Here is a 22931-nt window from a genome sequence, read left to right on the forward strand (position 1 = left end):
GTGCAGAGCCTGCCCTGTTCCTGAGTCTCAGTGAGCTGTGAGTTCCCGGTTCCTGCACCAGCACATGTCATGAATTGTCCTGGTGAAACAGAGCCAGAAAGAGCATTTTCTATCAAGAGCCTGTGGGGTCACTTGCAAAAAGGAAACTATAGGGCTGAGCAAGGATAAACCCTCTCCCTAGACCTGCCCAAATATCTGCCCTGGGCCAGATCCTGCTCACCTGCCTAAAAGCAGGAGGTGGCAGATTGTAGGATCAAGGGTTCCTCAAGACAAGGTTGCCCTGACTGTGATGAAATGCAAAAATAGCTGCTCTTGAAGACCCTCCTGCTGTACACAGCCACCACCTCATCCTCTTGCTGAAACCTTAGATCAACAGTCCCAGGGTTATGGACACAAGACACAGCAACCCTGCTGCCTCCAGACAGCCATTTCACGCTGAGAGTTCATCCTCTGAACAACCAGTGCTAGCCATGTCTTTATTTGTTTTGCAGACTAATACAAGCTGCAGCATCCACATAACTCCTCCAAAAATCTTGGTAAATTACTGAGCTCTGCAACATTTTCCTCTTGAGTAGCATGGTGCTTGGACAGTGCCCACAGCACACTGCCAACTTCAGTACCTCACAGTGAGCAGGGCTGGAAAAGTCATCTCTTGCTACCTTCATTTCTCATGTGCACTGTTGGATCTTGCTTCCCATTAAACCAGCTGTCACCAGTCCTCGTGGCTGCTCACCAGAGCATGGCACAGCAACGCTTGTCTGTCCACCTGCTTTCCAACTGTCAGGAGTAGGAATGTGCCTTCTGTGTTTTCCTGTGATTCGCTGGAGTTCCCAGGGGTTGCCTGGCTGTTGCCTACCAAAAGCCAGTTCAGAGGGCCCCTAAACCTTTCCCTATTTCTCCTCAGTCTTCTCTTCATCCTCCCCTAGACTGATAGAGGATAACATATCCTGTGTGAAAATAGCTTCTGTCTTTATTGGATCCCATTCAGAAGATGGAAAGAGACTTTCTGTTGCCAAACAGAGTTGCAGCAGACTGTCTTTGTGGGTCAGGACACCTCTCCCTTCCTTGTCCCAGTGGGAACAGTTAGTTTTTCCTTCTTAACACAGCCTGAAAGGAATTTTTGTAGGATGTGAGGAGTATTAACCCCTACACCATGCAAATTATACCTCAATTTCTACTGAACCCTAGTAAACAAGGAAATGTGCAAGGTTCTCCATGACTCAAGTACAGGCTGCTCATGGGACTGGTATTCTTAGTCCCAGAGCCAGGGATCATTGCCCTTTTTCTGGGAGCCCCTCTGAGTTAATCCTCCATGCTGAGGACATGGTCTGCTGCCCAGTGCCTGGCTGGGCCAGGGAGGTCCCATGTCACACAGATGCCTCTGGGCTGGAGACAGGACAAATGTCCAGTCAAAAGGGGAGGGACAGTCAGTGTTGGAAGAGGGACAAAGGACCACAGTTCAGGGGCCTTGCTCTGCAATGCCCTCACTGGAAGCTGTGCCCACAGACCCCAAGAGGTGAGGCAGGTCTTAGTTCTCCTGCTGACCTCAAGCCTCAGTCACCTGCAGGTTTTACTTTCAGGTGAGGTCCCTCACAGGTGTTTGGTCTTCCCAGAGCTGTCTTCTGGAGCTGTGGTATCTTCCATGACTTGCAGGGAACATTCCAGGGAAAAGTCATAGCTGCTCTTTGACATATCCCACAGAGCACTGTGTTTCAAAGCCTGCACCTCCTCCCTGTCCACGTGCCTTCTGCTCTCCCCATGCTCTCTGTGGCCCCTGCTCTCCTGCCATGGACTGGCCGAGAGCATGGGATTTCCCAGAGCTTTTCCTGAGTTATTTTTAGGCAGTGCAATAAAGACAACGGCTCGTTTGTGTTGCTATTTTTATAGCACTCATTAAAATGCTGTTGCTGAATATCCTGGTAGCTGCTTGCTTCCACTCCTGTGCTGACTGCTCCTCTTTCTTTCCTGTTGCAGCACTGAAAAGCCCATCTGCATTCCATGAACAGAGAAAAAGTCTGGAGCGAGCCAAGGTAACTCCTGCAGCCATGCTGATGAGGGAACACGTGGGCTTGCTTTGCATGACTCACAGGGTTTGAAAGCACCTTCCACCACCAGCCCCTCTTCTGGCATCCTCCATGCAGGCCCCGTGGCCAAGGGCCAGGCTCAGGGCATCTCCCTGTGTGCTCACAAATGTTCTGGAGCATCCTTCTCCAAGCAGGAAAGAGTTAAAGGTCAGAGGGGCATCTGTGCCCTGAGCTGGGGGCTTTACAGCAGCCCCAGGGTTTGCAAGAGACCATGGGCAGGGCCCAGTTCAGCATGGCATTGGCAGCACTTCCAGTAGTGTCCAATGCCTGGAACTGCTGCTTTCCCTCCAGGCCACATGCACAGCAGGTGCTGGCTGCTCTGCACTCCTGTTACAGCCAGGTTAGAGCAGGGCCAGCACCAAACTGGCCTGAAGGAACCTAACTGGTCCTGTGCAAGAGGAATGCAGCTGCCACCCAGAGCAAATCCCCAGGGAGCTCACCCTTGTCCCCAGGCAGGAGCCTGGCTCTGAGCAGAGCAGCTTGGCTATTAGGACACAACAACCAAGGGGGAGGTGGGCCAGGTTCACCCACTTCATTATCAGGCTTCCCTAAGTACTGCTGGAGGCAGAGATAATGTAAGTAGTCATTTCCAGAATACACTGAAAGCCTGTGATGCACTGATCATTTTGGGGGAAATCACAGTGGTTGGCCAAGCTGGAGGGATGACCACAGAAATCAGACAATCAGTCATGCAGGTTTTGCTTGAACACAAGAGTTTCTTCCATTAATCTGCAAAACGTGCTTGCAGTCACATGGGAAAGGGCCCTTGCAAGGAAGGATGATTGTGAAACACAGAGAAGTGCTCTTTTGAACTTAAACACACTCCAAATCACTTGCCCTGAGTCTTCCGTGGTAATAAATGGCAAGCATAAGAAACACAATATGACTCTGAAAAATTAGTATGCTTACAAAATTTCAAGCAATCCAAAGTATCCTTGAAGAGTCATATATTTTACAGTTTAAGTATACATTTGTGTCTCTTTGTCTTCAAAAGCTCCGCTGGCAGGTTGCCTGGGGAACAGGGAAGGATGGTCCAATCTACCCCAAACCTCAGGGGTTTTCAGAGCACCCTAAGGAAGACACTGAGCACAGCCCATAACAAACATTATTCCCCTGCAATGCTGCCCTGCTTAGACCTGGGGCAGGGAAGATCAGCAGCTGCTTCCAGAGAATTACTCAAAGGCAGCTGTTGTTTAGCTGATGTTTCTCCAAGCTGATGTGCAAACAGAAAGCAGATAACACTAACTGATCATGTGTGCTGAAAGTTCTTCATCGTCACCTGATGAAAAAACCCACATTTGAATTCTTTCTCCATTTGCACCCCAGAGACACAAAGGCAGCTTATAAACAGATAAGGTCCAAAGGAACTAAAGTCACAGCAGACACATGAGCAAAGCCACAGCTGTAGGACAGCAACTGGAGCTGAGTCCAAGTCAGAACCTCATCTGAGGATTAGCTGGAAATACATTACATGAATTTAATTGCACTCAGGTGCAGAGACCAGCTTTCTCTGACCTGGCACAGGAACCAAGCAAACCTACACTTGGTCCAAGCAAGGGATTGTGTTGGTGGAAGTAAGCTGGGAAAAAATACGAAGGGGAGGGTGTTGTAAAGACTTCAGTAAATAAAATAGCTATTATTTGTTTAAACATGTCACTGGCTGTGTTAGAGGCTGGCAGCAGGCCAGCACAGAAGACTTTGAAGTCGATGCCCTAGAATAGATTGCTGGGTTGGAGCACTGAGAGCAGGCTGGCTTTCCTGAGCCAGGCTGGCTTTCCTGAGCCTGGACTCAGCATGGTGTGAGCACTCACCCAGCACCCAGCAAGGGTGGCAGAGAGGAGCAGAACAGCCCCACCTGAGCCAGGCCCGACTGACGTGTGAGCAGCCACAGACATCCCGTTCCCCAGCTGTGAGCATGTCCTCTCATTCCCAGCTCAGCCTGTTCTGCTGAAGGTTGAGCACATTGCTGGTTCTCTTATGCGCATGCACGTACAGAAACATCTTTATTTTCTTGCAGCAATTTTAAAAGCTAATTTGCATCCCGTGCAATCTCACATCTGGCCTGACCAACCTCCCCTCCCTTCAGCCCCTCCTCCCTCATCCCATTTCTGACTCAATTATTGTGTCTGTAGCTGTTGTCCAGTCCTTGTCCATGGATCCTTTCACATCCAGGGCACAGAATGGAGCCTGCTCTGGCTGCAGTGGGCAGGTGACAGCCTGTGCTGTGTCTCCCCTGTTGGTTTGGGGTTGTGGGTCAGCTGCTCATTAGATTCTCCAGAGCCTTTTATACTTTTTGTTTGCATGCATTAACTAATTTCTGCCAGGGTCCAGTGCCCACCTCAGAAGCACCTCTGGTGCATTGTCTTCATCCCTCACAGTGCTTAATCAGATGGCTTAGCTATGGCTAACTGTGACCTGAACACAGTCATTCCCAAATGTCCTTCTTGAAAGTGTAGCACATGTATTTCAGATCATCAATTGCACTAAATCATAGTGCACCATAATCTGTTAGCCTTGAATGATTCAGAGTTAAGGAGTATGTCTTCTACCATCCAAAGCATTAATTAATACATTGACTAGCAGGAAAAATTGCTGCATAACAGGATTTTATATATTCTTCTGTTTAGACTGTGAGCCATTCCTAATTCCTCTGGTGATCCACAGCTATGCTCCTTTTTTATGTTAGTCTTATCAAGACCAAATTTCTTTGGCTTACATATGAGAAAGCCATGTGAGATAATGTCAAAACATGTTTCAAGTCAAGCTACATGACATTCATTGTTTATTCCTGTAAAAGAAAACTGTCTTCTCTCCATAGAAGGAATTCAGGTTGGTGTGGTGTGGTTTGTTCTTGATAAATCCATCCTAGCTGTTTCTCACCTCCTTGCTATCTTCAAAATCCACTTATATAGATTGTTTGATTACTTGACCCAATATCTTGCTGTCTGCTTTATAATTTCCTGGTTTCTTCTCTCTTTTAAAGCAAGAAATTATGCTCTCCTTTGCCCAGTTTCCTGAAGAACCACAGATGGTTGCTGTTACTCTAGCCTTGTGTATCTCAAACTGGTTGGGGACATTTAACTCCTCTAAACCTGTTCTCCAAACTGATAACTGGAGCTTCTTCTCTTTTGTTGCTGAAGGCTCTTGGCTTAGCCATCTGATTGATAAATAGCCATTTATCTTTCTAGTGAGGATGATTTTAAAAGGCATTAAATCCTGTGGCCATCTCAGCAACATGCAAAATCATTCCCCCTATTTATGGAACACAGGCAGCACTTTCCATTGCCTGATCCTGGCTGCAGAAGTGCTCATAAGACCTTTTTTCTCTTGATCCCATACATTTTGTACTGTGGGATTTCCAGTTTTGCTCCAGCTGCTTGTACTATTCTTTCATATTTATTCTGAAGATTTTAACCTCTTTGAACTATGCACATTTTTTGTACTATTTCTTCTTGCAGCTCAGTTTAGCAAACAGCTAATCTTGTCTAAGTTGCACTCCAGCTTTTCTTCACCTGGGGACAAGCCTATATCTGTATTCATGAGTTCAGGTGTCCTCAAGGCTGACTTCCTTGGCCCACATGGCTGGTGTTACTGTAGCTCTGTGTGTCCTCCTGTTCCTGAAGCCATGAGGGAGTTGGCACAAGGCTCCAAGACCACGTTCATCATAAGTTCAGCTGCAGTGATCTGCAAAATGGATTTTCCTAATGCCATGTCATAGCTGGGGTGAGGACCCACAGAGCACAGGAACTGCAAGAAGGTTAAACTTCATGGCTGACCTGAGTAGAAAGTCTGAGTACCGTCATGACTTGCTCCTGATATCCACCCTGGAGTGCCAGGCTTCCCACAGAAGCTACTGCTTAACAGGACACTCCGGAGCAGCCCTGGTGCAGGGGTCAAAGGTGGTGGACCTGCACCACTCCCAGGGAATAGGTCTCACCCTTCCTATGAGGTCTCATGATACTTTAGGCAGTGGCAGCCCACTGGTGACTGTAAAGGACACAGGAGTGGGTATAGTGATCAGTCAGCAGCTCCATGCACATTGTTCCCCTTCTGAAGAACTGCCCAGGAACAAACCAGTGCCTGAGTGACAAAAAATGCCATTTAGGACCTCACTCAACCCAGCTTGTAATAAATCCAAAAGAACCATCAGATCGCACCAGGGCAGGTGCTCTCAGGACCTTATTGCTTCAGCCAGGTAACTCTCTGCCTTTCTGTTCTGCAGACTGAAGATTATCTCAAGCACAAGATCAGAAGCAGACCTGAGCGAGCAGACCTGGTCAATATGCACATTCTACAAGGTAAGACTGCCCGAGTTTTTCCCCACATACTCCTTGTGTCTCCTGCCCTGGGACTCGCGTCCCTCCTGCCCCACTTGTGTTCCTTCAGGGCACATCATAATTAAACTTGTCTCATCTGCTCATGAGAGGCAGGCTTAAATGGGATGCAGTTTGTATGGAATTCTGCCCAGGCCTGGTCTTCAAGTAGCACACACTTTTATTCCCTGAAAGATGCAGTCCCAAGGCCATCTAGTCTTTCTCCCTTATCTGCCAGGTACCAGTGTGAGATTTAGAGAACAGTGGGTACAGAACAGCTGTGAGAGAGACCTCACACAGGAGCTGATGTCTGACCATGAAAAGCAGACCCAGGGCATTTGTTCTCCAGGGCACTGAAACTCCTATAGCAGGTCGTTGTAACACCCACCCAAAGCAAATCTTTCATGCTGCCATAATTCGGGATATTCTGTGTGACAGCTCATGCAGTCAATGACCCAAGCACAGCTGTATGAAAAGCTCTGTTATCACTGAGCCACAGCAACTCTTCCCTCTCCCATCCTGGTGTTCCCTCCCAGCCAGAGACCTGGCATGGCTGCATCCCATCTCAGACAGCAGAACCCCATGGTGTGCCTCGTAATCTCCAAAGATAACAAGATCCTTAGAGACAGAGAAGATGTACAGTCTCCCTCCCTCCCTCTTCAAGCCCTGTCAGTTGCCTGGAAGCAGCAGATCACTCTCTGGCAGCTGTAAATGCTGTCCTCTGCTCTCAGCATGGATGCAATCCATATTTCTCTTCCCCTCTGGCAGACAGAAGGGCTGAGCTAGGGTCCCATGTCGGATCAGTGTCACTGCCTTGCTTTGCCCTTGGGTTTCCATCCCTAAAAGGAGCTGGCAGCATTGCTTAAGAGGTGAAAGTGTCTCTCTCTTAGCTTAAATAACAGAAGCAATATGGGCTGGAGTTGTGGTTGGGGGCTCTAAACCAGACACAGAGGCAGCTGAAGCCCCAGGCATGGACAGGGCCAGGCAGAGCCAACCAGGGCAGAGTGGGAGCAGAGCCTGGCTGTGTCCTGAGCAAGTTGCATGCACTGCCCCACACCCTCCTGAGCTGCAGCCTCTGCTCACACCTTTGCCCATCGGGTGCTGCATTCTGTGGAGGTGTGCCTTGGCATCATGGGCTTACAGGTCCGTTTTGTTCAGAACAGGACCTAGAGAGGATTGAAGTCGGCCAGGTGAGACACTGCGCATCATCAAAGTGCCTTACAGACACACCTTCTGTTACTGTTCACCTCAAGGAACTCATTTGTGTTCACTGGTCTATATAATCTGAGGTCAGAAGTGGCCCTAGACCAGCTCTCCTGGCCTCCTACAGAGAAAGTTCTGGGAGGGGGAAGGGGGGCCAGTCCAGGGTTGGCAACAGCTGGGCCAAACCTGCGACAGGCATCAAGCGCTGTAGCTTGTGTTGCCAAGTATCTCTTCCAGAGGAGTGTCCAGTCTTTGAAGACAGCACAAACTCAATGCAGCCATTTTTACTTTAGACCCCTGAGGGTGTAGAAATGGTCCAGTTTAGAATCCCACTCCCTCACTACTCTTGCCTGTGCCATGAGTATATGACACAGATCAGCTTTTGAGCAAGATCAGCTTTGTTCAGGAAATTTTCCTTTTTTGTGGCTACTCTTCTGTCATCACTCAGTAACTGGGGACTTCTCAGCTGGCTTTGGTAGGGCTGTAGTTTCCACATCTACCTGCTTTTGCTGTGCTCCTCTACAGCTCATTCTTTCCTGAAGGTCTGGAGCACTGTGGTCATGTCGCCTCCAAAAGTCCATAGCCCAAGACTCAGTATTTTTAATTCCAGTGTAAGCCATTTACTACAGTTTTCAAGCATTGCTAATGGTTCTTTTCTGCAGCTGTTCCCCAGAAGTGGGGACACATCTGCACTACCCCACAAGGGCCAATGTGTTCCTGGCAGGCAGAAGTTGGAGACCCCTTTGGCCCTCGTTAGTTGCAGCTTGTTAATGAAGTTTCCATCACAGATCACTCCTGGGACTTGCAGAGGGGGGTCCAGCTGCAGACTGGGTTTGCAAGCCTAGGCTGGGAGGCAGAGGCTCCTCTTTGGCAATGGAGAAGATGAGCCCAAGACTCCAAGGAGGACCCATGTCCCAGACCCCACCAGGCCTATCCAGTCCAGCAGAGCAGCTCCTTCAGTGTGCTGAGCCATGCTCAGGATTTGGCCACAGTCCCCCAGAGCTGTCCTGAAGGGAAGCACGTTGTGCCCGAGTGCTGTGCCACAGGTGCCCCCTGGTCCTGATGCCTTCTTGGCCTTTCAGACTCGGCTGCAGAGGGGTCCATTCAGTCCACCCAGATGAAGCTGAAAAGAGCCCGACTGGCAGATGATCTCAATGAAAAGATCGCTCTCAGGCCAGGTCCATTGGAGCTGGTGGAGAAGAATATTATTCCCGTCGACTCCGCTGTGAAAGAGGCCATAAAAGGTAGTGAAAGGGGATGTGTGTGTTGTGGGTGTGTGTGGAGCGGGGCAAGGGCTGGCGAGGGCGTGAGGAGGGACCACAGGGACAGGGACTGACCTGGTCTGAGAGCTGCATCTATTGCTTAAATGTCACTATATTCACAGTAAGCAGCCCAGGGCAGCACAGCCTGCACTGTCCTATCCAGCCTGTGAGCCAAGAGCTCTCATCTTAGAGCAGTGACTCTGAAACACACATGATTGCTCAGCCACATCGCCTCAGAAAGAGCCTTCCTTCTCACGCCTCTTCCCTCCACAAGGCTTTGAGCATGGAAGTGCTGCTGTTTGAGACAGGACATTCCTCCCTCTGGCATGGGAGACGCCCTGAGTGCAGAGGTGTGGGGGGGAAGCCAGTCTGGATTCTTGTGCCATGCCAAGGTCTGACATCCCAGTAAATGGGGGTGAAGTGGCCACAGTTCAGCAGTCTGTGGTTCCTTTTTTCACCACTGATGCTAGTGGTATGCAAGGCCCAGCAGAGCAGGGTGCTTCATCCCTGGGGTGTGAGAGCATTCCTGGGGAGCTGGGCTTCTGGGGAATATGGGAAGCAGCCTACATCCCAAAGCAGGGGACACTTTTACCAACCAGTACCCACACTTGCCTTATGCCTAAGCTTGATTTTACTCCATCACGTCCCCTTGCCCAGAGGAAGGAGGCAGAATCCTCAACAATTATTTTCACCACAGGGAAGCTGGTGTAGGAGGTGATGTAGAGTAAAAAGGTGACTCAAATTTCCCCAGGGCCCAGTGCCAGGACAGGGAGGTCTGAAAGCAGAGAAAGGGGCAGGAAAGCCAGCAGGGTCCTGCAGTGACAGGACACCAACCTGTATTTTTGAAGGTTGGGGACATCTCCACATGTCCAAATTGGCACTCGGGTCTCCAGTGAGGCACTGAGAGGAGCTCTGACCCTAGAAACTGCTTGTTCTGTTGCTCTCACTTCCTCAGTTCATGGGATCATTTTTATTGGCATAATCCCATGTGTCAGTTCTGGAGCTGAGAGCAAGCTGGGAACAGTGGCAGGGCTCTGGGACAGGAGGGGTCTCTGAGTGACAGAAGTGACGCCAAAACTTGAGAGTTGAAGCAGGAAGCACTTTGACTTTCATTTCATCTCAGAAACCATCATAAATGACATGAAATATTCCAGGCTTAGATACTACTCTATCCTGCCCCAAAACTGTTCCTGTTCTTGGTTCTGGGGCTGTGAAGTGCAGGCAATGTATGTACGGCACCTTCTCCAGCCTGGCCCTGGAGCTGCTCAGCTTCCAGCATGTCACAACTCTCCTCTTTGAAGGTGAAGCATTCCAGGACTGTGCCTGAAGAGGAATTTTCAAGGAGAGTTGAAGTAAAATATCCCCAGCCTCTTACCGAAGGAGAGAACAGTGGGAAAAAAGTTTCAAAAAAATCCCCCTTTTATAAACATTTGAGGCAGTTTGAGCATGATTTTATCCCCTGGAGCTGAGGTTTGGAGGCTGGGCAAGTGAGTTTAAAGCTTGAGCAGAGCTTCTCTCCAGCTGCCTTCTCAGGAGTTCATGGTAAACAGAGATTTATGGGACCAAACTGTTGAAAACAAAAAGACAGGCTTAAAAATTATTTATTCAGTTTTAAATTTCTCGCTTTTGCTATGCCATTCCATCTGATTGCTGGGGAAAAACATGTCCTGCAAGCCAGCTACATTCCATTTACGGTGAAACATGCCGCACAGTAGGGTCAAACAAGAACTTACTTAGTACCACTGGGTGCCATGAGAAGCAGGTGATGCAGCTGCACCAGGAGCACCATCCCAGCCCTCAGGTTTCTGCAGAAGAGAGCCCCATGCTGAAGGATCCTAAAACTGATTTTTGGAGTCAGGGGCACCTCGTGATGCTCAGTTTGGGGCGAGGGACTGAACACAGAGCAGAGATGAGCACTGGCACTTCTGAACGTTAAGCCTTTTGTTTTTGCAATACCAGAAAGATGACAGGGTTTAGAACCATTTTACTTTAACCTTGGAATCTCAACTGTTTACACAGTGGAAAGTTCAGCTGACGTGTTCCTCTAATCACCTCCGGCAGGGTGAGCAGAAAGTGCCAGACCCCAGTTGAAAGCCCAAACGTCCCAGTGACAGGAGGCTGCCAGTGCCCTGCATAGCTGAGCAGTGATACAAGAACCCTTTTTTACCAGGTCCTTGTCATCACTTTGTCCAATGCGCTCAAGAGGACAATACCCAGTGCATTAGAAACAGCCTGGAGCAAACACCATCCTGCCTGAGATTACAGCAGGGACATGGGATAGAGAAACAAAACACTCCGACTGGGCTGGGTGAGAGCAGGACAGATAAGGGAAGCATTCCCCATCGGCACAGGCCTGTGGTATCAACAGCAGGATGCAGCACATTCCTGTCATGCTCTGGGCTGTCACTGTGTCCTGAAGGTCCCTTGGGCTCCTGACTATGGCACCGCTTCTAAATGCACACTTATTAAATGTCAGCCCAGCAGGAGCCTTGCAGATCCACAAGTCCCCCTTGCTTGGAGTCTTTTTCCTAAGAGGGGATACCCATGTGGGTCTGCAGGCATGGGAAGCAGCTCCCCCCCAGCCCATGTGGGTCATGCAGTGCCACAGTTCCTCAGGGAAGACCCTATTTGGGTGCTGCTTCTGATGGAGAGGGCTCAGGCCCTATTTCCAGGGACCCAGGAAGAAAGCAAGTTGGGCACGGCTGATTTCATAACCCCAGCCCATGTGGTGGCTGGGCAGCAGCTCAGGCAGGGAGCCAGGGCTCTGTCCTCACCCACCCTGGCACCAGCAGCCACAGGGAGCTGAGATAACCCTTATCTCTCAGATGGGGCAGGGGTCAGAGCAGGAGGTGTGTGTCAGTGAGAAGGTGCACATTGCTAGACCAGCAGCAGGGACAGGTGGAAGCTTGTCCCCAGGCCCTTCCTATTTCCCCATTTGTCACCTCACTATCAGCGTGCCAAGCTGCCTGACAAATGCCAGACCTGAGCACGAAGAGATTACCAGTGTGGCCACACTGCTCCTTCCTCTACCCCCACCTGCAGACTCCACAGGCTCACGTGAGACCTCTTTTTTCTCAGCACTTTATTTATCAGCAAAACCCAGGGGTCAAGAGCCCTTGCCCATCTGACTGGCAGACAGGGTGCAGGAGCTGTGCAGGGGGAGCAGCTGTGCTGGGGCTGTCAGGAAGGCAAAGGCCATTGTTTTGATCCATGTCCTGTGGGGGAAGCCTGTGGACAGAGACAGGATCTGGAGCCTTCTGTGCACCTGGAGTCGGGTCCACCCCATGGTGGCTCCTGTGCTGTGACAGGAGGGGTCCTGCTCCTGGTTTCAACCTCAGTTCTTCTGCTGAGGACAGGGTCCCACGTGGGGTTGGGTGTCCAGGCAGGTGCTTGGTTGGTGGAGGGTGACCCTAAGGCCCCTGTCCCCACCTCAGCCCAGCGGTGGGGCAGGATGGCAGAGCCACTCCTGCACCAGTGCCACCTGTCTGCACCAACCCTCCTGTGCTGGTGCGCCTGGCTGCTCTGACCCTTCTTCTCTCCCTCTCCCAAGGGACACGATTCCAGCTCCTCAGACCCCTCCTCCCTGTCAAGGAAAATGGTCCATGGCTCGGCTCAGACCTCTCCTGTCCCCCGTCCGAGTGCCCCGGGCCATGGCTCGGGCCAGGCGCTGCTGTCCCTGCTCTCTCCCAGCCGGGGCCAAACGTGTGCCCCTCGCCCACCGCCGGGGCTGGGGGCACCCCCGGGGACTCACCCAACCCCCCAGTCCCCCTGACCGCCCCCTGTGCCCCCCAGGCACCCAGGGCAGCTTCCCCCGCCCGGCAGACGCCTTCGCCTTCGAGGAGGAGGACAGCAGCACGGACGGGCTGTCCCCGGAGCGGCCCCGCAGCCGCTCCCCGGGGCCCTCCGAGCCGCCCCCCGCCAATCCCGCGGGCCCCGAGCCGCCCCCCGGCCCCACCGCCGCCCCGCAGGTAGGGAGAGCCGTCCGGGGGCGGTGGGACACGGGGGAAATGGGACGAGGGACACGGGGGGGTGACACGGACGGACGGGAGGGACACGGTGTGGGGACATGGAGAGGCACGGGGTGGTGGGGGGCACAGGGGGAGACACAGAGGGGGGGCACGGCGGAGGGGACACGGGGGAGCGGACACAGGGTGTGACACGGAGCGACGGGAGAGACACGGTGACGGGGACATGGGGAGGCACGGGGGAGGGGCACGGGAGGGACTCGGAGGGGACACCGGGGGCGAACACGGGGGGGACACGGTGAGGGGACACGAGGGGTCCCTCCCGGGGACTCTCCTGGGCGCACGCGGGGCCGGCGCGCCCCCCGGTGGCCAGTGCGGGCTTTGCAGTCACCGGGGCGCGCCGGGGCCGAGATGAAGCGCGGGACTGGGGGGACTGGTGGGACTGGTGGGACTGGAGCGGTATCGGAGAATATGAGGGCATGCGGGGAATTGGAAGAGTGGGAAGGCCGGGGGGAACGGGCAGGGCTGAGGGGAATGGGGGAACTGGGATGGAGTGGGGCAGACTGGAGGGGTAGGGACGGGACTGGAGGGCTGGGAAGAACTGGGGCAAACTGGAGGCTGGGAGGACCGGAGAGACTGTGGCCATCCCCACGTCAACTGAGAGGACTGGGCTAGTCTGGGGGACACTGCGGGGCCAGCACAGAGCAGGGCAGGGAGCAAGGATACGAGACTCGGGAGAAATAGAGAGGGCTTGGAAACCCAGCAGCACTGGCAGGACAGTGGAGTGGGAAAAGACTGTGACGGCCTCGGCGTGGGGGGATAGTTAGGTGGGATAGACATGAGGGGATTGGGTCGGCATAAAGCATCGGTGGGGACCTGGGACATCACGGGGTGAAGAAACGGGGTACCGGGTGCCCCTGTCCAGGCTGGGCAGCCCCTGGCACCAGCCCCACGGCCCCTCTCACCTCTTTCTCACAGGATCGGCCCCCCAGTGCCGACGGCCACGCTCCAGACACAGCCACGGGGCAGGGCAGCCAGTGTGCCAGCCCCAAGCACATCGCGGGGCAGGAGAGCCCGACACTGCCCGTGCCCTCTGCCGTGAAGGTAAATCAGTTCTGCTGCCTCCGGGCTGCCCAGGAGAGCATCCAGCCCAAGGCACGGGGCTGTGCCCAAGCCTGAAGTGTCCCCGTGCTGCACCACCCCTGTGTGGAAGGTCTGGGGGTCTGGCCTTAAAGGCTTTGACTAATGCAGGCAGACAAACCTTATGTCAAAACCTGTAATTTTCTTCACTGGGAAATGGTACAAAGCAAAGCAATACATCTTTTGCTGGAGGGAATCACTTGAGCCCTCCACTGGAAATATCCCCTGTGTTGGAAGCAGGAGGAAATATGAGGCAATGCTGGAATACCTTTCAGGCAGGGAGGGTCATTCTCCACCTCATGTGCTTTCCAGCACAACTGAGATGGGACAAAGCCAAGGAAGTGCCCCACATCCAGGCTCAGCAGCTCTTGGAGCTGGAGTGTCAGGGTGCCAGCAGAAACTGCCCTTGTTCTGTCCCAGACCTCTGAGGTCCCATGGGGGTGGCAGGAGCTCTTCCCACAGCTAATTCCTATCCTTTTTGGATCAACAGTCCAAATCATCCACTGATAGCAAGAACCGCCACAAAAAGCCTAAGGACACCAAGCCCAAAGTGAAGAAGCTCAAGTACCATCAGTACATCCCTCCAGATCAGAAGGCAGAGAAGTCCCCTCCACCCATGGATTCTGCATATGCCAGACTGCTCCAGCAGCAGCAGCTCTTCCTGCAGCTCCAGATCCTCAGCCAGCAGCAGCAGCAGCAGCAACAGCACTTCAGCTACCCCGGGATGCACCAAGGACAGCCTAAGTGAGTGGCACTGTGCCAGCAGCAGGGTTTAATCCTCTCTCCAGACTTTCTCCTGCTGTACCCATTTATGCCAGTGCAAGGGCATAGAGGCATGCCAGTGAAACATAAAAGCTTGGGAACACCACAGACTCCTTCCAAGCCATTCTGGCTTTGTGCACTGGCCAGGACATCTGCAATCTGTTCGTGGGAGACAAGCAATCTCCTACAACCCAGCCTGGTTTTCCTTGATGTTAGCCATCCATAACCCTCATAGAGGAGACAGGTCCCAAGGGAACAGAGGGATGGGATGCTGGGCACAGAGGCCCTGGAGGGGCAGACAAGTTACCTCAAATCTCCTTTGTTATTTCAGGCAATCAAATGAGCAAATGGTCAAAAGTTCAAATTCTTCATCAACTTCTGTCAACAACACTCCTCTTTCTCCAGTGAAAACCACCTTTTCAGGCCAGACTTGTGTCTCATCTATCAAGCCAGGCCCTCTGCCATCCAACTTGGATGATCTCAAAGTGAGTGCAAACTTTGTCACAGCAGGAGCAGAATCTCACAGCCTGAGCTGTGCAAAGGAGCACCACAGACTGGCAGTGAGCAAGTCACAGCTCAGCACACCCGACCCAGTGTGATCTGAGCAGCCCAGGAGTACAGCACACCTCCCTGGGGCAGGGCTTGGTCCCCTGAACATGAGGGCTTTCTGCTTTGCAGCGGGTGAGGGGGTGCATTGCTCCAGTGTGTGTATCAGCAAACCTTAGGTCTAGCTTGGGGAGGCTGCAGGCCAAGGGCAAGGAGTAAAGGATGATCTGTGCTGCTGCTCCTGCAGCTCCTGTCTCCATCCCTTCTGTGGTTTTATGGTGGACATCAGGATACTCTAACAGACCAGCTGGAAAGTCAGCATGGTCTCCCCTTAGTGACTTAGTGGTCATTGCAGCCAGGCCAGCTCACCTCTGCACAAGCAGGTATCTGCTGCTACATGCACTCCCTGAACATCTCTCATGTAGGCAAGACAGGGCATAAGGGAGAATCACTTTGATACTTCGTTAATGGATACTCAGCCACGGGGAAGGACAAATGCTTCTAGGAGCAGAGACCTGGGGACAACATTCATTGTCAGACATAGAAATGAGTTTGACAATAGCCAGGTGACTGTATCGTGGAGATTCCTGAACGTGGAGTATGTGGTTCTAAGGTATGTGGTCACATTCTCTGAGCTGTCAGCTGGCCTCTGGTCTGTGTGAAAGTCCTCTGCTTATGGAGAAACTTTCTGCTAGGAAGGGAATCTTGAGTTGCCTCCACGGCCCAAGGGCCACTGCTGGTTCATAGAGAATAGTCACAGTTCCTGGAGGAAGAAGGTTCTCCTATTAGGAAAGACTGAGGTCCTGCAGGATGTGTAATGGTCAGGCTTGCAGAGGGTGTGGGACAGTGAGCATCTGGGAGGGCAGAGCTTTAAAGCTGGAGGTGGGGAGCCTGTGACCTGAGGCTGCTTGTTAGAAGTGTTGGATTTCTAAAGGGCTCATGTGCCATTGAGACTGATGGGGAGTGACTTTCCTTCTAGGTGTCAGAGCTGAGGCAGCAGCTCCGAATACGAGGTCTGCCTGTGTCGGGTACCAAGACAGCGCTGATGGAGCGGCTGCGGCCTTTCCAGGAGTGCAGCAGCACCGTGGTGCCCAACTTCAGTGAGATCACCACTGTCACCTTCCCAGTCACCCCAACAAGCACCCTGTCAAGTTACCAGTCCCAGTCCTCCACCAGCATGTTATCAAATGGCTTCTACCACTTTGGCAGCACCAGCTCCACCCCACCCATCTCACCCGCCTCCTCCGACCTCTCTGTGAGCGGCTCTTTGCCTGACACTTTCAACGATGGGCCCATGTCTTCCCCACAGTTTGGTCTCCAGCCATCTCCAGTTCATGGCAGTGCTGAGGAAAGCCTCATGAGCAGCATGAATGGAGGGAGCATCCAGCTGGAACTGGAAGGAATTGACACAGAGAAAGACAAGATGCTGGTGGAGAAGCAGAAGGTGATAAATGAACTGACATGGAAGCTGCAGCAAGAGCAGAGGCAGGTGGAAGAGCTCCGGATGCAGCTCCAGAAGCGAAAGAGAAGCAGTGGCCTTGAGGAGAGCCAGCAGCCTGCTCAGCATTTCTTTGGTGTCCCCATCAAGCAGGAGAACGCCGTGTCCAGCTGTCCGTTTGCATCCAAACAAGCAGCCGTGAAAGGCCAGGCCGGCAGCTCGGATAAGCTCAATAACTGTGCGGTGCCGCCGGTGCCCCACATTGTAAATAGCCACTGCTTGGAGCCTGCGGGGCAAAGCACCATCACCTCCTCGACATTCCTGAGCCCTCAGTGCTCCCCCCAGCACTCTCCCCTCGGGGCTGCCAAGAGCCCGCAGCACATCAGCCTCCCGCCGTCCCCCAACAGCCACTACCTGCTGCCGGTGTCCCCGGTGCCGGCGGACGGGCGCAGCGGGTCCCCGGCGGGCAGCACCTGCCTCCGCTCAGCTCCGGTGAGTGGGAGCCCAGCCCTGCTGGGGCACGCACACCCCGCTGCTGGCCTGGGACTGCTGCAGCCCAGGGTGGGTTGGCAGTCCGTGGTGCTGCCTGGAAAGGCAGAGAGTATCCCAAAGGGAGAGCAGGTTGGAAGCTGATGACGCTGCAAGGTCCTTTGCAGGGTATCTCTGAGGGACCCCTGCCTCTGCTGGGGGGGACACAGCACAGCTCCCGTGCCCCATGAAGCCCTGGCGCAGCTCCCCCTGCTCTGGGGAGCCATGGCATAGCTCTCTCTGCCTCCCGGAGCCCTGGCACAGCTCCTTCTGCCCTGGGGATCTCTGGAATAGCTCCTTCTGCCATAGGGAGTCCTGGCACAGCTCACTCTGCCCCTGGTTAAGCACTGGCATGGCTCCCTCTGCTCCTGGAGGGGTCCTGGCAAAGGACTTCTTCCCTGGGGGAGTATTGGCACAGCTGCTTCTCCCCTAAGGAGCCCAAACCCAGCTGCCTTTTCCCCTCAGGAGGAGTCCTGGCACAGCTGCCTGGGCCCCATGGAGCCCTGGAACAGCTCTATACACAGCAGGGAAGCAGCAGCATGGATCCCTCAGCTCTTAGGAGAGCCTTGGCACAGTTCCTACACCCCTGGGAGACCCCCCCTGGAGGGTTGCAGGGCTTTCCAGCATCTTGCCCAGCCATTGTGGCTCCCAGTAGTGTGTGAGGGATTTTCACCACTGGGTTGGAGGAGAGCAGTTACCCCAGAAAGCCTTTTGTCAGAAAGCTAAAGGAGGGCTTACAATTGGGGTCTGCAATCAGACAGGGCTTGTGCCTCCCCACCAGGCCAACAGCGCAGCAGGAACTGGTCTCAGCAGCCACCACACCTTACTCAGCCTTCCAGACAGGTGTGAATGCTTGGGGAGGGGCACGTGTGCCAACACAAAAAGTTCTGCTGATCAAAGCCTCAGTTCAACCCAGTGCCCTCACAGGGCCCCCCAGGAAGCAGCACCACTTCTCACATGGGCCTGCCCCACGCCCAGGGTGCCACAGGGCTCAGGGAGGGGCATGGCAGGGGCAGGCTGAGCACGGGACAGCGGCTGAGGAGCAGCCCACACCGGAGCAGAGCCGCTCCCAGCTGTGTCCCACGGGGTGCAGGCATTGCGGGACAGCCCTGCATGGTGGCACAACATGGGCACAGCACTGGGCCCAACCCCTCCAGCGGGGGCGGGGAAGTGCCATGGGCAGTTGGCACCAGCACAGCAAGTGAGGTGGGAATGGGCAGCAATTTAGGGCAAGGAGTGGCAGAGACAGAGCTACCAGTGGGATGCCCGTGGAGGGCAGCGGGGTTGGGGTGAGGCAGGCAGTGGGGCTGCTGTAAAGGTGAAGAGGGTGATGTGAACACTGATTTGGTGAGCTGGGCTATGGGGAGCCATGCTTGACATGAGCTGGGTGGGGGGCAGAGAGCAGGGAATGCAGGGAGTGACCCCAAGAGTGGGTCTGTAGAGGGGAACTGGACACTGGGGCAGAGCTGCAGGGGCAACAGGCAGTGGGACACAATGCTGTGAAGTTACATCCCAGAGGCAGTGGGGCTGCTCTGGACAGCTGGACAGTGAGCATCAGGAGGGACCAGTGGCACCATGGGGGAATATCCAGCTTCTCCCTCCCAGCCTGTGAGCAAGGGGTGTATGGAGGGCATGGTCCATGGTGTCCTGCAGCTCGTCCCAGCTGTGACACCCCCCATCCTGGGCATTCCTCTGCTGTATGCAAGGGACTCCCAGGGGTGAGGTTCTTCTTCAGCAAGAACAAATTCTCTGTGCCCAGCACTGGAGTGCTGTTCCCTTCACAGAGGGGTGGCTGAGTGACCTCACTGCTGTCCTGGATCCACTCTTGGATCCAACTCACCTGCAGGGAAGATGCTGCTTCCCCTAGTGCTGGCTCACATGGGACAAGGCCAAGGCCAGGCAGTGGGGAAGGACACACAAGGGCCTAGAGGTGATGGGTCTTCAGATGAGGTCCCTCCTGGAAGGGGAGCCTGGCAAAAACCTGGCAGTCATAAGCAGGTGTTTGGCACAGGCAGAGGTTTCCCTCATTTCACTTGTCTTCCCTGGCCTTGGCTCTCTGTTAGATGCCCCTGGACAGGCAGTGATGAAGAAGAGCTTGGAGGCAGCTGGGGAGATGCCACATCACTGGCCAAGGGCAGCCAACCACCAACAGTCCACCTCTGTGTTCCCCTTGCCCTGCACATCCCTGTCTGGGCGGAGCACCAGGATGCTCTGTGACACAATTCCTGTGCCCTGGCCATGCCCAGAGGCCAGCCTGGCCCTGGGGTCAGAGCCAGGGGGAGGGAGCTGCTTTACCTGCCTCTATCCTGCTCAAAGGCCAGGCATTTTTTCTGAGTTTGTTTGACACACAAGTTATTTTTCCTGGCACCAGACTGACTTCAGCAGGGAGGAGAGCTGGGCCTCCCTCTGGGCCTCCCTTTCCCTGCATTTCCCCATGCAGATGGTTGCACAGGCAGGTCAGAATTTTCTATTCCATCCCCAAGATTTTTAAGTCAAGCCCAGCCCTGTCAGAGGTAAAGCAGCCTCCACCCTATGAGGATGCAGTGAAGCAGACAACTGCATAGTTTTTGTTTTCTACAGAGCTAGGACTGCCCAGGCTGCCCTTTTATGGATAGTGGGTCTCAGCTGCAGGAGTTCCAACCTGTGCTGGGGTCTCTGGGTAGGACAGGCCTTTTTCCAGAGGAATGGGACTTTAGAAAGATAGCTGCTGACTGGCAGCCACATCAGAGACCAGCCTAGGTGGGACAGTGTCTGCTGTGAACCCTGGGGTCCTGACACCCCTCAAACACCCCAGTGTGCTCTGGGTTGTTCAGTGCTAGGTGACGAATAAACCCTTGAACATTCCCAAGTCACCAGGAAACTCACCTTCACTCTTCAGCCCATTAACAACATGTCATGCTCAGTTCCATCTGCCCCCTGAGCATAACTCTGGAGCACCATTCCCACAGGAGGACTGTCCATCTTCCGTGAGCCCCTTCCATTGGAATCTCACAGCAGTCTCAGTGCCAGTAATGACAGTGCCTTCAGGAAAGCAGAGTGATGCTGCTGGCAGTGGTGAAAATAGGATGGCTGGGCAGTGCAGGGGATGCAGGCAGGCACATGCCAGTGTGAGGTGCTGAGACCAAAATGTCAGTGTGTCCTGATGGCCCTGGGACCAGGCAGGCTGTGATGGCCACTGAGAAGAGGGTCAGTGGCAGGGCAGGGCCCCTTGGTCCCCAGATCCACCATGATTGTCCCAGGTCCCTGCAGTGCCCACCTTAACGCCACTGCCAGCCCTGACTTGGTGTGGCCTCTCTCCTGCAAGGGAGGAAGCCATTTGTGGAGTCTAGAGCCATTGACTTGGCTTGTGGCTGGAGGGCCTGTCCTCCTAACGCCCTCTACTCTCCTCTTTGTCGTTTGCTGCAGCAGATGACACGAAGTCAGCAGATGGATGAGCTCCTGGACGTGCTGATTGAGAGTGGAGGTATGCACTGCTTTCTTGTTCCCGTCCAGGGCTTCCCCTCCAAGCCAGCATTGGTCCATGGGGCTCGGGGTCCCAGCAGAGGTGTCTGAGTTCAGTACAGCTTTCATCAGCCCTCTCTGTGCCAGCAGCCACTGAGATTGAATGGAAAAGTATATTGGCCCTCCTGTAGCCTGTTCCTGCGTGTGCTGTCCCAGTGGCGTGGACTGGACTTGGCTGTCACCTGTGCAGACTGTGCAGAGGGAAGGGGCAGCAGGGCAGCAGCCTGTGCTCAGCACTGCCAGCTGCCTTCCCACACAGAGCCCTCAGTGTCTCCCACCATTCCCAGTGCTGCCAGTGCCATCTCCCATGCAGAGCACTGCTGGTGCCCTCCTCTGTGCAAAGTGCTGCCTATGCCCTTTCCCAGCCCCCTGGGGAGAGCTGCCAGCGCTCCTTCCCTAGAGACTGTGTCCAAACCCAGGAGATGAAGGTCAGAAAGCAGGAATGCACGAGGCTTCCTTCAGGGACGGTGGGTGAGCAGTGCTAAGGAGAATGGGTGGGGAGCAGGTCTCCACAGGGATGCCTGAGAGTCCAGCTGGAGGGCTGTGCCCCTGTGCCCAGCAGTGGTGGGCACTGCCAGAGCACCTCAAATCCCTCTCTCATTTGTTGACAGAAATGCCAGCCAATGCCAAGGAAGATCGGTCGTGCCTTCAGAAAGTACCTCAGATAACAGTGTCTCCAGGGAACTCCAGTGCCTCTCTCCCCAAGCCCCCAGCCCCGTTCGAGCAGGTCCCCCCCACGCCACTGCCCTTCGAGCACTGCCCGGGCAGCAGCGACGCCCACCTCGAGGTGCTGTTGAACGCCCACAGCCCCCTGGGCAGGGTCAGCGACATGGCCCTGCTGAAGATGGGGGCAGAGGAGCCCCACTTCGAAGGGATGATGGAGGGGTTCTCTGGCAAAGCCGCAGATGAACTGCTCAACTCCCAGGAGATTTTACAGACTCCCCTCTCGCCCATGGAAACGCAGCTCTCCCCATCCCCCGCTGAAGGCTCCGGTTTACAAATGAGTTTCACCGAGTCTCCATGGGAAACGATGGAGTGGCTGGACCTCACCCCACCCAGCTCCGCCACCGGCTTCGGCTCTCTCACCCCCGCGGGTCCCAGCATCTTCAACATCGATTTCCTGGATGTTACCGACCTCAGCCTGAACACCAGCATGGACCTGCACCTGCAGCAGTGGTGAGGGGCGGCGCTGGGGGCAGTGCCGTGAGCCTGCAGCGGGCAGCAGTGTTTCTGTCGTGCTGGAGAACACGCAGGGCTAGTGTGCCTCATCCAGGGCAAACTGGAGTCATCTTCCCAGCATATAAACTTATTGGAATTTCCAGTCACTGCAAATTGACAGCACAACTCTGGTACTTTGGTTTTCCTTCATTGCCATGTCCCCAGCAGAGGACACCAGTGCCTGAAACAACACTTCCTTTGATTAACAAGAACTTCAGTTTTCTTTCTTTAATCTTTCCCCCCACCCCAGTTTTAGCAGTCACTCTCAAAAGAACTGGAGCAGTTCATGACAAGACTGTGTGGTGAGATGACCTCACCTGGGTGGCAACAGGAAATTAAGGAGCAGAGAGCCCCACGTTGCCCTTTAATCTCTCCTATCTCCTCTCCTTTGCTCTCCCCTCCCTTCTCCTCTCTTCTCCTCAACCCTTCAGACAACCCTGCTGACCTCATCTTGGCCATGCCCAGGCCGTGGGTGTGGAGCAGGAGCTCTGCCCAGCCAGGTGACAAGCACAGTTCTCCAGACAGCCAGGCTTTAGCTTCCCTTCTGCCCCAAAGCCTCATTGCCCAGTCCCGGCACAGCCCGGGAGCCGTCCTGGCTGCAGCCTGTGACCTTGGAGCAGAGAGCTGTGGATGTTGGAGGCAGATGTTCAGAATGCAGGTGCAGGTATCGCAGGGATGTGCCATCCCTGTAGAGTGGCTGTTTCCCACATCCGTGGGACACACAGAGATGTGTGATGTGGTTTGGGTCCAAGGTAGGAGCAAATTGTATGAAAGAACGAGCTGAGCTTTGGCGGGAGGGGCTGTTCTCTGCACAGCCGGGGCAGGGTGACCTCCACCCCTGGAATGATCCGGAGCAGGGGGAGCCGGACAGGGACACGCACGTGGGGTGGGGCCGAACGGCCCTCGCGTGGCTGCAGGTTGGTGTGAGCCTCCACTGTTTCTGCCCACTCCTCCTCAATCCCCCTCTTCCC

At 54.2% G+C, this 22931-nt stretch overlaps 1 protein-coding gene across 1 annotated transcript; it reads left to right on the plus strand.

Moving 5' to 3' along the window:
• Positions 1 to 1974: 1974 nt before the first annotated feature.
• Positions 1975 to 22812, plus strand: MYOCD (myocardin). The gene is given in 12 exon segments (XM_071573568.1): positions 1975 to 2030; positions 6307 to 6382; positions 8683 to 8844; positions 12655 to 12830; positions 13806 to 13931; positions 14458 to 14711; positions 15061 to 15214; positions 16255 to 17205; positions 19682 to 19707; positions 19709 to 19799; positions 20647 to 20704; positions 21354 to 22812. Coding segments are annotated over 11 exon segments (2583 nt in total). The 5' UTR covers positions 1975 to 2030; positions 6307 to 6366; the 3' UTR covers positions 21923 to 22812.
• The last annotated feature ends 119 nt before the right edge of the window (positions 22813 to 22931 follow it).

This window comes from Pithys albifrons, chromosome 19 (genome assembly GCF_047495875.1).
Source record: "Pithys albifrons albifrons isolate INPA30051 chromosome 19, PitAlb_v1, whole genome shotgun sequence".
NCBI classification, from domain to species: Eukaryota; Metazoa; Chordata; class Aves; order Passeriformes; family Thamnophilidae; genus Pithys; species Pithys albifrons.